Raw genomic sequence first — 12,531 nt, 5'->3', positions numbered from 1 at the left:
TATGTATCCATGTAGGCAAATGTTGAAGCAGGATAGAGTATTCCTGAGCCGTTAATATTACAGTTAAAAAGCACTAGTGGTTGAGTAGACGTTGAGCCCGGCGTGCCTCCATGGATGCAGGCACACTGCCGAACCATGTATATTTGGTGTCATTTGCATTTGTATTTGCTTGAAAATATTAGAGTACCACAGTGATGACAAGGTGGGTGTGCACTGTCTAGTAGACTTGGCCACTTTGTGGTAGCAAGGTAAAGGTAGATAAACTAGTGTGTGTGTGTGATCGATAAACTCGGGGCTACCCCGGACAATCAAGTTTTGGTTGAAGACCTTTGTATCAGTATTTGTGTTTGCGCATCTCTATGTATGCGTCCCCACGGCAAGAGAGAAAAAGGCGTCCGACTGATAGAAAATATCACCCATGCATAAGTGAGGCACACAAGGGCCACTTTCAAGAGAGATTGAAGGCATGCCAGCCTGGAAGTGATTCACTGTGAAACGGAACTTGCCCTCTTAGGTACTGCATCCGAGCATAAGTGAGGCACAAGAGCCACTTAAGGCAGAAGTGAGATTATGTTATCAATGTGTTTATCAACGAAATTGAGTTGTGTATGCAATATCGTGAGAGCGGATAGTCATTGTACCATCTGTGTTGGGAATACCAAAGGAGTGTCCGTAGGTGTATTGGAAAATTTGGAAAGAATTTCAGTGGCCCACCCCCTCTTAGCGTCAACCTGGAAATATCAAAGACTTGCAGGGTTAGTCCCGATTTGAAACACCACCAGTGACCAGCTCACAACGAGCCGCATTTGGGCAATGGTATCACGATCTGATCCCTCACTCGGAGAAAGATAAATCAGTGACCTATCAAGAGTAAAATTTAGCTGAAAATTGATTTTTTTGTGTGCTTTTAAGGCACCTAAAACTTTTTGTATGATGCATTAAAACATACAAAAATATGTCGGTTTTGAATTTTGATGTCTTTATGGTGACAAGTGACCCGACCATTAATTAGGGTTGACATGGTCTGGAATCTGGATTAGCCACATAATTTCAAATTTTAATGTCTAATTCAATCTTCATCCTGTAGTGTTATGCATCCCATGTATGTCTATTGGATATGTAGTGGTATTATAATTATTGTTATGCACTCTCTCATTGTTATGATCTTACTTCAATGGAATTTCAGGTTTAAGGTTGCTTGGAGATTTTGCAGCGAAATCACAACAAGAAAGGATATTGGAACTTCTAGATTACTTAGAGAAAGAATAGAGCCCTAGGGGGCTGGAAAGGACAGACCCATCTGATTTCATCAGGCAATCCCCATCAAGAAACTGTTCCGATTAATTAAATTGAAGCACCCTCCATTCGCTTCTCAAGTCCCAGGACGAAGGGAATCTAAGTTAGGAATAACCTATTCAAATGTCCCAATCTTGCCCAACCCCGAGCTCCAAAAGTCTTGCCCAACTGGTCCTAAAGGATTAAAAATTACTCATCAAACAAGGCCAGGTTGAGACCCACCCAAGCTGCTCCCGTTTACTTGGCTTCTTGGAAGCCTTCTCTGCATTTTGGATTGTAAAAAGGCTCGGAGAGAGATCCTGATAGGGTCAGTTATCCCCAGAGCAGGTAAAGAAAAAGATTTTGTTTTTGTATGTACACCTCAATTTGTCAACTTCAAGTTTTCATTAAAAAAACAATTGTCAAATTCAGATGTAGACAGAGAACCAAACTGTCAGGTTAGCAGTCATGTTATACTCATTCTAATCCACCTCCCAAGATCGGTCACACTTCTGAGAAAGATCAATTGCTCCCTAACAAGAAGTGCATTCCACAGAAAAATTTGAAGGCCAAAAAAAAACAGAGAGAAATTTTCACCACCAAGCACCAGTATATTCCTCGGGGAAAAAGAGGTACTTCAGAAAGTATGTTTTCTTGCTTTGAGTTAAACTGCATCAATTTTCCCCACAAGTTTTGAGAAGTTCAATCCAAAAGAATTGTATCAAGAAGAAACCAACCAAACTCCCAGTAAACATATGAAAAGAGAATGAGAAAGAAATTTACATTATTTACATTCAATTTCAATGAAGCAAGGCCTACTTCTGTGGTTAACTGTCTCGAATTAAGTTGGTTGGCTCACTCATAACATATTTGGGCAGGTCATACTTTGCGCCTGCAAAAGTAGTTTTGTAAGAGTAAAAAATTAATTAAGGAAAGAAGTTGCAAGGGAATTGGATGAAATACAAAGAAACTACTGAAACCAAAGGATACAAAAACAAAAGGTGGATACCTCTCTCATCATAGCATGTTGTCAAGTCGGCACTTGCAACAATGATACCCGCACTGTCAACAATTGCTTGTGCAAGAGTTATATCAGCCTCAGCAGCAGCTCGCAGTGCATCCCAGATTTCTGACAATAATGCAAAGGTTCAAACTTCACTTCTTCATTTCTTTATTGTTTCAATTAAAAAAGAAAAATGCTCAAAAAGCCACTTCAGACACCCTAACAAGTTCAAGATAAGTCCTTTTTGGACAGAATGAGAAACAACTACCACTGAACCTGATATTTAATTTTCACACACACCCAAAAAAAAAAAAACTAAAATACAGTAACAAGAAACGGCAAGAAAATCACAACAAATGAATCGTTTTTCCCCTCCTTTCTCGAGAAATAACTAAGCTAGAATATGACAGAATACGTAGTGCTCATGTCATACCTTTGGCAAAAGATATCAGTGGAAGCACAATTCTACTATAAATTAAAAGGAGAAAAAAAAATCTTAACCCATCTGCTAGCATGGTTAACGAAGTCTAGTAACAAAAGAGCAGGAACCAATTAACCCTTAATATATCTTTTAACGCAACAATAGTTCCATGCAAAATAAAACAGTTCCTCAATTCTCTGCAGTCAGGCTTCAGCATCTGCCAAACCTGAAGCATACTTTCAATCTGAAATACAGTGAAAGTAAGACAGAGTCCAAAACTCCATCAAAATGCATTATAAGACAGGAGAGTATAAAGTTGAAACTTATGTTCCCTCTAAGCTTCTTTAGTGCTGATTTAATTTCCTAAGTCCTACTTTTGTCCCATCTCATGCAATCTATTCCTCTCTTAATTTGAAGTTAGCACCCTAAAGTTTAAAAGGTCAGTGTGATCATCATGACATCATCAATGGTATGTGTCCACACAAAAAATGAGCGTTGCAAACTAGCACCCAGTAATTACTGAGCAGTGAGCACATGTCAAAAGACAGACAACGCTTCTACAAGGTACTCACTTCCAGTAAAACCCTCACTCAACACAATCACCCCCAATGTTCACAATTATAATTCAAATGGAGATGTGATACCTGAAGTTTGTTTTCATAAGCAATTCATATTTACTTATCAGTCACTTGAAATTCAGATGCAAAATAAAAAATCAAACCGTACTGTTTTCCATAAAGGGTGTACCCAGTGCACGAGGTTCCCCCCACTGCGGGGTCTGGAGAGGGTCATGATGTATGCAGCCTTACCCTTGCTTTCACAAAAAGGCTGTTTCCAGACTCGAACCCGTGACCACTTGGTCACAATGGAGCAACCTTACCGTTGCACCAAGGCCCGCAAATGGTACTGTTTTCGATATGAAAAGAAAATTGTCCACCTAAAGATTTTAAACAAGACAATTAACCGTCAGAGCTTAGAACAATCCAATTTACAAGAGGGCAAAAGAAAATTTCCACGTGCTTTTAGGCTTAATAAAAGCCTAGTTGGAAGGATCATTCCTGTTGAGATAATAAGTGTCCTAATAATATTTTCTTGGTCTTTTATATGAAATACAAATCAACACTCCATGGGCTTACTGACTAGCAACTAGTTAACCAGATAAGAAGTATTCCATCACCCAATGTGACATCAATCAATTTTGAGAAGTAGTCGACATCACCACAATGCAGTTGATAAGGATCTGGCTACCCAAATTGATTGATTAGCTATCACCTATGAAAGAATTTCATACTCACATTACTATCACAACAAAAATATCAATGTTTACCCATTTGACAGATTCCATCTCAAACCATAATTTCAGCTTCTAAAAATACATGTATAAAACCATGTTAATTGACTGATCTTTTAAAACCCTTGTTTCATCTTAATTCCAATACCAAATCCTTTCCACAAACGTTTCTCAAACACCAAACCCTAATTCTCCTTAAAACCCACTAACTTATGCTTCCTTTTTCTGCAATATTTGACCAGCTATCAACTACTGATCAACCATTTGATAAAATCTCTCATCAAGTTTTTCCTAAAAAATCATGCCCAATAGGACCTCCTAGATCCTCTTCTTTTTAGATAGGAATTAACAAGGCAAATTGGATCAACTACTGATCAACCATTTGATAAATCTCTCATCAAGTTTTTCCTAAAAAATCATGCCCAATAGGACCTCCTAGATCCTCTTCTTTTAGATAGGAATTAACAAGGCAAATTTGAAGTGGCGATTCTGTCAAAAAGAGGATGGGATCATTAGACGATGGTCTGCAATTCAAATGGAAGGAAGCAAAGAGAAGTGAGGATTTTAATAAGCACTGAGGTCAAGGTTGAAAGGAAAAAATGAAGGGACATGAAAAGATGAAATCTGAGTTATAATTGGTTGGCTTAAGGTAAAATTATCTATAGGTCAAGAACCAAAAAGTATCTAGCATCTGTAGGTGGAGTTTTGGGTTTTGAAGAGGTTTCTTTTGAGGCACTGAAAAAGAAAAGATCAGGGCTACGAGCGGCTAGAGATGGTCTTGAACAAATTTCTGCTAGCCATTGGGAGGGCAAAGCTAGGTCCTGGAATCAATGAGAATTGGATTAATCTTTGGTTAGATTTAAGCAAAAGTTGATCCCAGTTGGATTGGATGGGAATGATCATCTGATCTGTGGGGACTGGTTTACTAGATCCGCAAGCCACTGGCAATATTGGTCTTCAACGCAAGATCAGTTCATCTGTGTGGACCGGTTTATCCATACCAATCAGGATTCATATCCCCCAGGAATTATTCAGGATCCAATACCAGTATTTATATTATCCTGGGTAGATTACGTATAAGAACTTGAAATTAGGTAACACAATGATGTGAGGTTAACAATACTACTTTAGCTTCACTAAAACAGTGAAGAATTAGCAGGGAAGATATCCCCCATTGAAAATAGGTCACATGATCTCTACAATATAAATAAATGTCAAAGTTTCCAACCAAAGTCACAGTCGAACCAAAAAGAGAAAATAAATAAATAACAGATCCAGCCTCTTTCTTTAGTTTGGTTGAAAATCCCAAAAACCAGAATAGAAAAAGAACCAGGCCTTTTCAGATTGATCTTCATCTGGATGTAAAAACTGCGTGTCCAACACTAGCCCCACCATTATTTGGAATTCTAACCATACAAGGATTTGACAAACCAACAAAGTGACACCTAACAATACAACATCCTTAATCTATCAAAAGGGGAAAAAACAACATAAACATCCTTAACCAAATAGAACAAACAAAAAATAGAAGAAGATAATGCAAAATATTTTTTTTTTAAAAATAATTTATGACTCAGAGCCAGAAGCTAAATACCGTCACTACCTCATATTCAAGACAAATCAAATAACGACCAAAACAGCAATTAGAATCCTACTCTAATTTAGCTGACCCCTATAATTTAACATTCCCTTCAACTTGATATTACTTGTAACACTAAAAGATAGGACCAACTGGGCCCAATAACCCACATCCTTAGCATTAAATGGTTTGCTCTACATGCTTAATATCAACCAAAGCCTTCCAGTTTCTTCTGGCTATTTAAGTAAAGTTTTAATTGGTTAATAAAAAGAACCTACTCTGACATATCCACAAAGGCTAAAGTTAAAAATTATATTTGCCAAAAATTCTGGAAGATGGTTCAAAACATGATAAACAATAAACTAAACATGGTCAATTCAATTAGCAGCAAATGTACTACACAAATAACAGCTAACGAGTAAACAAAGAGAAGGAATGCAACAAGCACATCATGATGGTTGGTTTATGCAGTCATTCAAACCAACCACAAACACACATACTCGAGGGGGTGGGGTGGAAGAGGAAATATAGGTGGATAGATGGATGTAAACATAAAATAGAGAGAGGAAGTTGATATTTATTTCATCATCAAGATAAAAGAATAACATGCTCAGCAGGTTATACACTTGGTGACGTATTCCCATACATTCTAAGGTGGAAAATGCGTAGTAACTAAGCTGTTATCTTTATTTAAATAGACAATCTTCCGCTTAATTTCCCAATCAATATTAGACCAGGTATGCAAACAATCAGCATTAACAATGCTGAAAATTAGAAAAGCTATTGATTCTACCTTGTCAGGAAAAAAATACCTTTGCGGCCACCATAGTGGGGAGAGGTGTCCCAGAACTCATCGCGCATCTGCCTGAGCTGTGTCTCTGTTATTGGTTGTGGATGCTTCCAAGGCTTTGGCTTGCGAATCTTCTTGGCACTCTCTGTGAGAATCAAAGCAATCAACTTCTATAGTAAGAAATGATCAGCTACAAAATTGTATCAACTATATATATATATATATAGTCACTAATATTGTGTAACTATAGAAAAAGAAAAATAGTGCCAATCACATTCACATTATTTTTTACAACTCACAGTTTCTAATGAATCAAATAACATAAATGAATTTTCAAATGAAAGTAAAGCATTATAAGACAGAAAGAAAAAACATTACTCTCGAAAAACTACAATAAAAAAAAAAAAAAAAGAGGCATGGTCTAAAAGATCCAGTCCAACCGTATACACTGATGAGCAATTTGAGTAACAAAGCAATTACTCAAGAAAGCTGAGCATTGTTTTCTCCCTCCATTTTATGCTTTGGGGGGGTGGGGGGGAGCAGGGCAAGCTAATTTCTGAAAGCTTAATGTCAATATTTTCAAGAACTTCACATCAGGAGACTCAATGTAAATAATAGAGGAACGACACAACTGTAAACTTAAACCATAATAGTCTGCAATATGAAGAGTATTTTCAAGCACTACTTACATAGGATACCCTCCTCCATTTTTTTGCCATCCCAAGATCAACAACTGACTCTTGCTCAAAGAGAGAGAGAGGGGGTGGGGAGGTGGGACAACCCCCCCCCCCCCACCAAGTGAAAAAAAATAATAGAAAGAATAGTTTAAGGTAATGAAGGATCTATATTTTTGTGACTAGGTTGACGTAGCAGACCACCCCCGGCCGCGGGGGGGGGGGGGCTGTCTCCCTCCTCTATGATCTCTACGCCTTAGTTGTCTCCCCTCCCCCCCCCCCCCAAAGGAATCTCATCAAACTTAATTACATTGCTGAATTCACATAAAAGTTTAGGTAAGGTTATCAAGCACTCTCAAGTCCAGTGGAGGATGGTTTTATGATTGGAACAGATGTTTTAAGCTGTGTAATAAGGTTTGAGAAGTTCTTTGAAGCAGAAATTTAATTAGGTTGCCTGTTGATGTGATTCCGTTACAGTAGCTGGTTGGCTTTGAAACTGTAGTAATTGGAGGCTGGTCATCTCATAAGAGAGGCAAAATTCCTACCTCCAAATGCACTATATTGCTCCCAAGGAGGCAGAGATTGACAAAATTCCTAGTGGCTGAGTTGGCAAAGCAAGGACTTATGAGGCAATCATTATTTAAAGGCCAAGTCTCCCTCCACCCTAGTTTTCTTATTTATGTAACAGTTCTTAATGTTAACCTTTCACTTTTGGCTTCACTGGGGTGTTCAAAAAGAAAAGATAGCACTACAACACTCTAGAGACTCAAACAAGCTTGCACCTCTAGCACAACTGAAGTATTGATGTTTGAAAAAAATAAATAAATAACAATCCACATGGACCTTAAGTGAAAACTCTAACAGCACCACAAACAGAACATGGAGGCACCTGAGAAACTCATGGAGAAGGAACAAGAAAATAACTGGTTGCAGCACATTGAAATTATGCTAAGACCATATTGCAGTTTGCGAGGAAATCAACAGTCTAACTAGAGCCGCCGATTTATGGAAGAAATTTCATCTCTGATTGATTACACAGTAATCTCATCTACTAAGGTTGCTCACAGTAAGCAGATGCCGAAATGACAAGGCAAGGTCAAGATCTTGATTAACAATCCGATAAGACCAACCATACGTTATATTGTCTTAATGAAAATAATCTAAATTGCACACTGCGTCAAATTTGGCTTTTCATAGATCTCTAACAGAAGCCCCGTCCTAAGATGTTACCTATGAAAGAAAAAAAGACCATGCTAAAGAATTAAATCTTCATGTAATAGTGCATTGACGGTTGCCTCGTCATGAGATATTCTAGGCAGCAAGATTCATTCCACGAACTCCATAACACCTAAATGAAAACATGAATCCATAATGCAGATGATAAAATCTTTTATCAACAACAACCAAAAACCAATGAAGATCTGTTGAAGTACTCAAAAAGCTGAAAATCACCAAGTTCCTAATCTGAAATATACAAGAAACCGATGCATTCGCCTTCTTTTAGCCTTTTCTGTTTCTCAGTACAAAGAGACCATACACCGCATACGTTTCATACAGCAACAAAACAATAGTAAGTGAAGCAAAAGAAGTCGAAGATTGAACGAATTTCAGTTTCAATTCATTAAACAAAAGAAAGAAGAAAAACACATGCAACGAAAACCTATAAAGATGAGAAACGAAACCAAGAAACTCACCGTCTCCTTTCTTCTGCGTCGATCCAGTGCAACCCATTTGTGTGTTGATAGAATCAGATCGAACACTCAGACAGTCTTCATCGACACAATAGAACCGAAAATCAGCTCAGTAAGCTGTAAGAGTCTGAATTTTGTGGAGAATTCCGAGAGAGCTCACAGTAATTTGCAAGTGTTGTGTGGGAAGAGAGATTTGCAGATTGCGATTAAAAGGGGTTCAGAGCGACTGAAAAAAAGAGAGGTCAAATATGGAAGGAGAGAGGATCAAAGGAAAGAAAAATCGGGGGAAGTATGAAACGAGGAGAGTAATCACTGGTGTGGTAGTTGATTCGTGTATATATATGTCCTTGCGTGATTGCGTTTGGTTTTATAACTCTTCACCATTTTATAACTTTTTCTTGTATTCTTTCTCTCAAGTCTACGACAACTCTCAAGTTTCAACGACGGCTGAAACGAGTGACTCGGCAAAGAAAATGAACGAGTGACTCGGCGCCGACTTCTTTTCGTGTTCAATTTGCACAAACGAAAACTACACTACCCTTTATTACTTTTGCCACATGCAATTGCGAAAGAAATGTAAGGTATCAAACCGTTGGTTTGGTCCGGTCCAATTGAAGTTTTTTATATATCGGATCAAATTGGTCCGGTTAGTTTTTATGATTTATCGTTCGTTCTAACGGTCTATTATGGTCCAGTCTCATTTTTTTGTGGGAGAAATAACACCACCAGACACGCCGCCCCTGTGCTCTGACATAGGGCATATAAAATGACCACCGCACCCCTGGTCATTGCTAGGGTTTATGGCGATGTGCATTGCATGACCGGGTGGAATTCTTTCTCCCTTTTTTGTAGATATACGATTTTTTTTCTCAAATTTGGTCTATATGGTACGTTTCGAATGATCTTAAGTTAGGTCTATTTGTTTCAATCCCTTGCAGTTAAAAATTAGGATCAATACCAAATTAATAAGGACTTTAGTTGGTTAGATCGATTTTGGTCGATTTAATCAGGCTGGTCTGATCAGCTATGCAAAGAGAGAGAGAGATAGTTTGGAGAATTTCTTATAGGGGTATTTTGGTAACTTGAATATTGAATATAACTTTTTTTTTCTATATATTAGGAATATGGGATATGTTTATCTTGGTGGGATAGTTGATGATGGAACGTGTTGGGTCATGGCCTCATGGGCACAAGCCATTGAGCATGGAGGTTTACCTAAAAGGTAAAAAGAATTGTTTTTTGAGGTACATAATTAAAAGATTCATTATACAAATCAACTCAATAAGAATGGGGTTATTTTAAGGGCAATTATGGAGTTTTCCAGTTTCAATGATTAATTTTGTCATCTAATTGTTTTTTTGCATGTCTTTTTGATACTTCTCGATTAAAGTAAACGGCTCAACTTTTGGGTATCCAACCTTCTTTATCTCTGTTTTGGTAAATAACTTTCTTTATCAATGCAATGGGAGAAGTCACAGAGCACTACTTCCTTTAGAAGAAAGTTAAGGTTGAAAGGTCAGCACCTTCAATCACTCATTTATTCTTTGTTGATGATTGTTTTGTAGATTTGGAATAGAATTGATCATAATCAATCTCATTTATTCTTTGTGATTTTAAAAAGTTGTTTGGTAAGTATTCTTGGAATGCATTCTAGGTCGATTTTGAATTCTCGAATGATAAAAACAAAGGTGATTATCCAATTGTTTGTATCACTCAAGAATTCAAAAATCAACCTAGAATGCATTCCCATAATGCATATCAACCGGTGTCTAAGTGTCTAAACATTGGATAAAACAATCATGTTTTATAATATTGATTTTAATGTGGAGATCACATCTTAAAAATTGATAGTTAATAATATATTACAAATAATAATTGTAGATTGAGTAAGCAAGTTGATTTCACCCATCACAATGCTCTTTAAGGAAAAAAGAGCATGGGAATATAATGGGAAGAAGTTTGTATTTATCAGTGATCTAAGGCAAAGCTAAGAATCAACAATAATGAATACGAGAGCATGGAAGAGGACTACGAGGTCTATTTTGGTTGGTCAAATATTGTATAATCAAACAGATAATTGTCTACAATAATAAATAGTTTTTCAAGTAACAAACTTAATTTTATGGCGTACAGCTAATGACTATTGGTATCTTTTTAAAATAATAATTATTTTAAGAAATCCGATGTCTAACAATTCCTATATATGTTTCCTCATGCTATCATATGAGTGTAAATGACACCTCTATAGGTGTATTTAGAAATTGACGTCTTATTTTGATTACCTCTAGTTTTATTCCTATAAGTTCTTGTCAGACATTGCCAAAAAATAGTTTTCAAAAACAATTTGAAAGTGATTTATCATTACATCGTTATCAAAAGTTGTCACTGACTTGCACATTTTTTCGAGTAAATAATACATTTGAAATGACAGGATTTTTCCTCATTAAAAAAAAAAATAGTTCTAAAAAAAGAGCAAAAATGTAAGGTTACAAATTATATAACAGCTTGAGAAGTGTTAATAAAAAATTTAGTGTGGCTATTATTCTTTTCTCATCTATTCCTTTTATGTTTGATGAGAATCTCATTTTTATGAATCTTTATTGTAAGGGTCCCACTTTCCTTATACAGCTTGGTATCTGGTTGGCTACAATGATTACGGACACATTTACCTTTTTATTGAAGACCCTAGTGTATTTTGAATCAAGTTTGCATTTTTGCCCGTCCAGAATTCTTAGAAGTGTGTTTAAGAAGACCTCTCCTTCCTCTGTTTGTTTCATAGTATAGTCATCTGTTTTTGGCTCCCTGAATTCATCGAAGATCCAAATATCGTAGTAGTTGTGTGCCTTCGAGAAATCATTTTTTCTCGCTCCTACGAAATAGACCCGCAACACCTTTGCAATAAAGCTTAGCATGAGTGTTTTTTGTGTGTTCCTCATACTTAAATATTTAGTTGTACATAGAGAAGAGAAGCTCAGGGAAACATTTGAATTTAATTATGGACTGTTGATCATTAATGGATTGGATAAAATACCTTTTATATCTAAAAACTTTGCCAACTTAAATGAAATCTAATAGAAGTTTCAACCCAAATTGAGAATTTAGTGATCCATTTAAAATTTTTTGGAGTGATTCATCCTTTAAATTTTTGTAGACTCAAGTTTATTTAATGATATGATGATACATGGATTCTAGTAACTATTTAATCACCTAAGAACAATAAATTAGAAGTACAAGCTCAACCACCTGTGGCCACAGTGGCACACTAGACTAGGGACATTCAATTCTAACAATTTAATAAAACGGATCGGAACAGTTTGAAAGGTGATAGAGGAAAGCCAATAAGCACTAATTTGAAAGATTAGGACTCGATTAGATTGAGGAAAAAATTATGAAAAAAGATAAGTAAATCTTGACACCTAGATATGGTGATCTGAATATATCTCTCTATGCAGTTTTTATTTATTTTTTCGTCGTCTCAATTGTAAATTACTCACACTACAAATTTCTTGAGCAGAAAAAAGTAAATAGTAGGACCAATATAATTACGCATACCCACCCGCTTGTATTAATTATAGAAAGGAAAAAAGATTCCCATGATGTACTCTTTAACTTATGACCTCTCACAATGTTTTATTTATTTTGTTTTTTCTTTCTCTTCCCTGACCCTTGTGGGTCTCTGTTGATTATATCATCTCATTCTACCATTAGTGTGGTGTGAGAGATTCCTCTTACACCAGCAGCATGGGAACCCTCCACTTATAAAAATACCCAAGCTCAATTAAGCTTGCCCTAAATCTACTTAGAAAA

At 36.6% G+C, this 12,531-nt stretch overlaps 1 protein-coding gene across 1 annotated transcript; it reads right to left on the bottom strand.

Moving 5' to 3' along the window:
- Positions 1-1,913: 1,913 nt before the first annotated feature.
- On the bottom strand, positions 1,914-8,790 carry LOC122649624 (ubiquitin domain-containing protein 1-like). Its single transcript, XM_043842855.1, has 4 exons — positions 8,728-8,790; positions 6,382-6,504; positions 2,285-2,404; positions 1,914-2,167 (listed from the first exon to the last, which is right to left on the bottom strand). Exons 1-4 carry the CDS (start codon positions 8,762-8,764, stop codon positions 2,103-2,105), a joined length of 345 nt encoding a protein of 114 aa, XP_043698790.1. The 5' UTR covers positions 8,765-8,790; the 3' UTR covers positions 1,914-2,102.
- Positions 8,791-12,531: the final 3,741 nt, after the last annotated feature.

The sequence above is a fragment of the Telopea speciosissima genome, chromosome 2 (assembly GCF_018873765.1).
Source record: "Telopea speciosissima isolate NSW1024214 ecotype Mountain lineage chromosome 2, Tspe_v1, whole genome shotgun sequence".
Taxonomy (NCBI): Eukaryota; Viridiplantae; Streptophyta; class Magnoliopsida; order Proteales; family Proteaceae; genus Telopea; species Telopea speciosissima.
This window is presented reverse-complemented; position numbering and strand designations above follow the sequence as displayed.

What these genes read in the sequence shown, in the direction of transcription:
- LOC122649624 (XM_043842855.1), bottom strand. Translation starts at nt 8,764, where the DNA reads ATGGGTTGCACTGGATCGACGCAGAAGAAAGGAGACG. An exon ending in GACGCAGAAGAAAGGAGACG is followed by an intron (nt 6,505 to 8,727) that starts GTGAGTTTCTTG and finishes TGATTCTCACAG; the next exon opens with AGAGTGCCAAGAAGATTCGC. An exon ending in CCACTATGGTGGCCGCAAAG is followed by an intron (nt 2,405 to 6,381) that starts GTATTTTTTTCC and finishes CATTATTGTCAG; the next exon opens with AAATCTGGGATGCACTGCGA.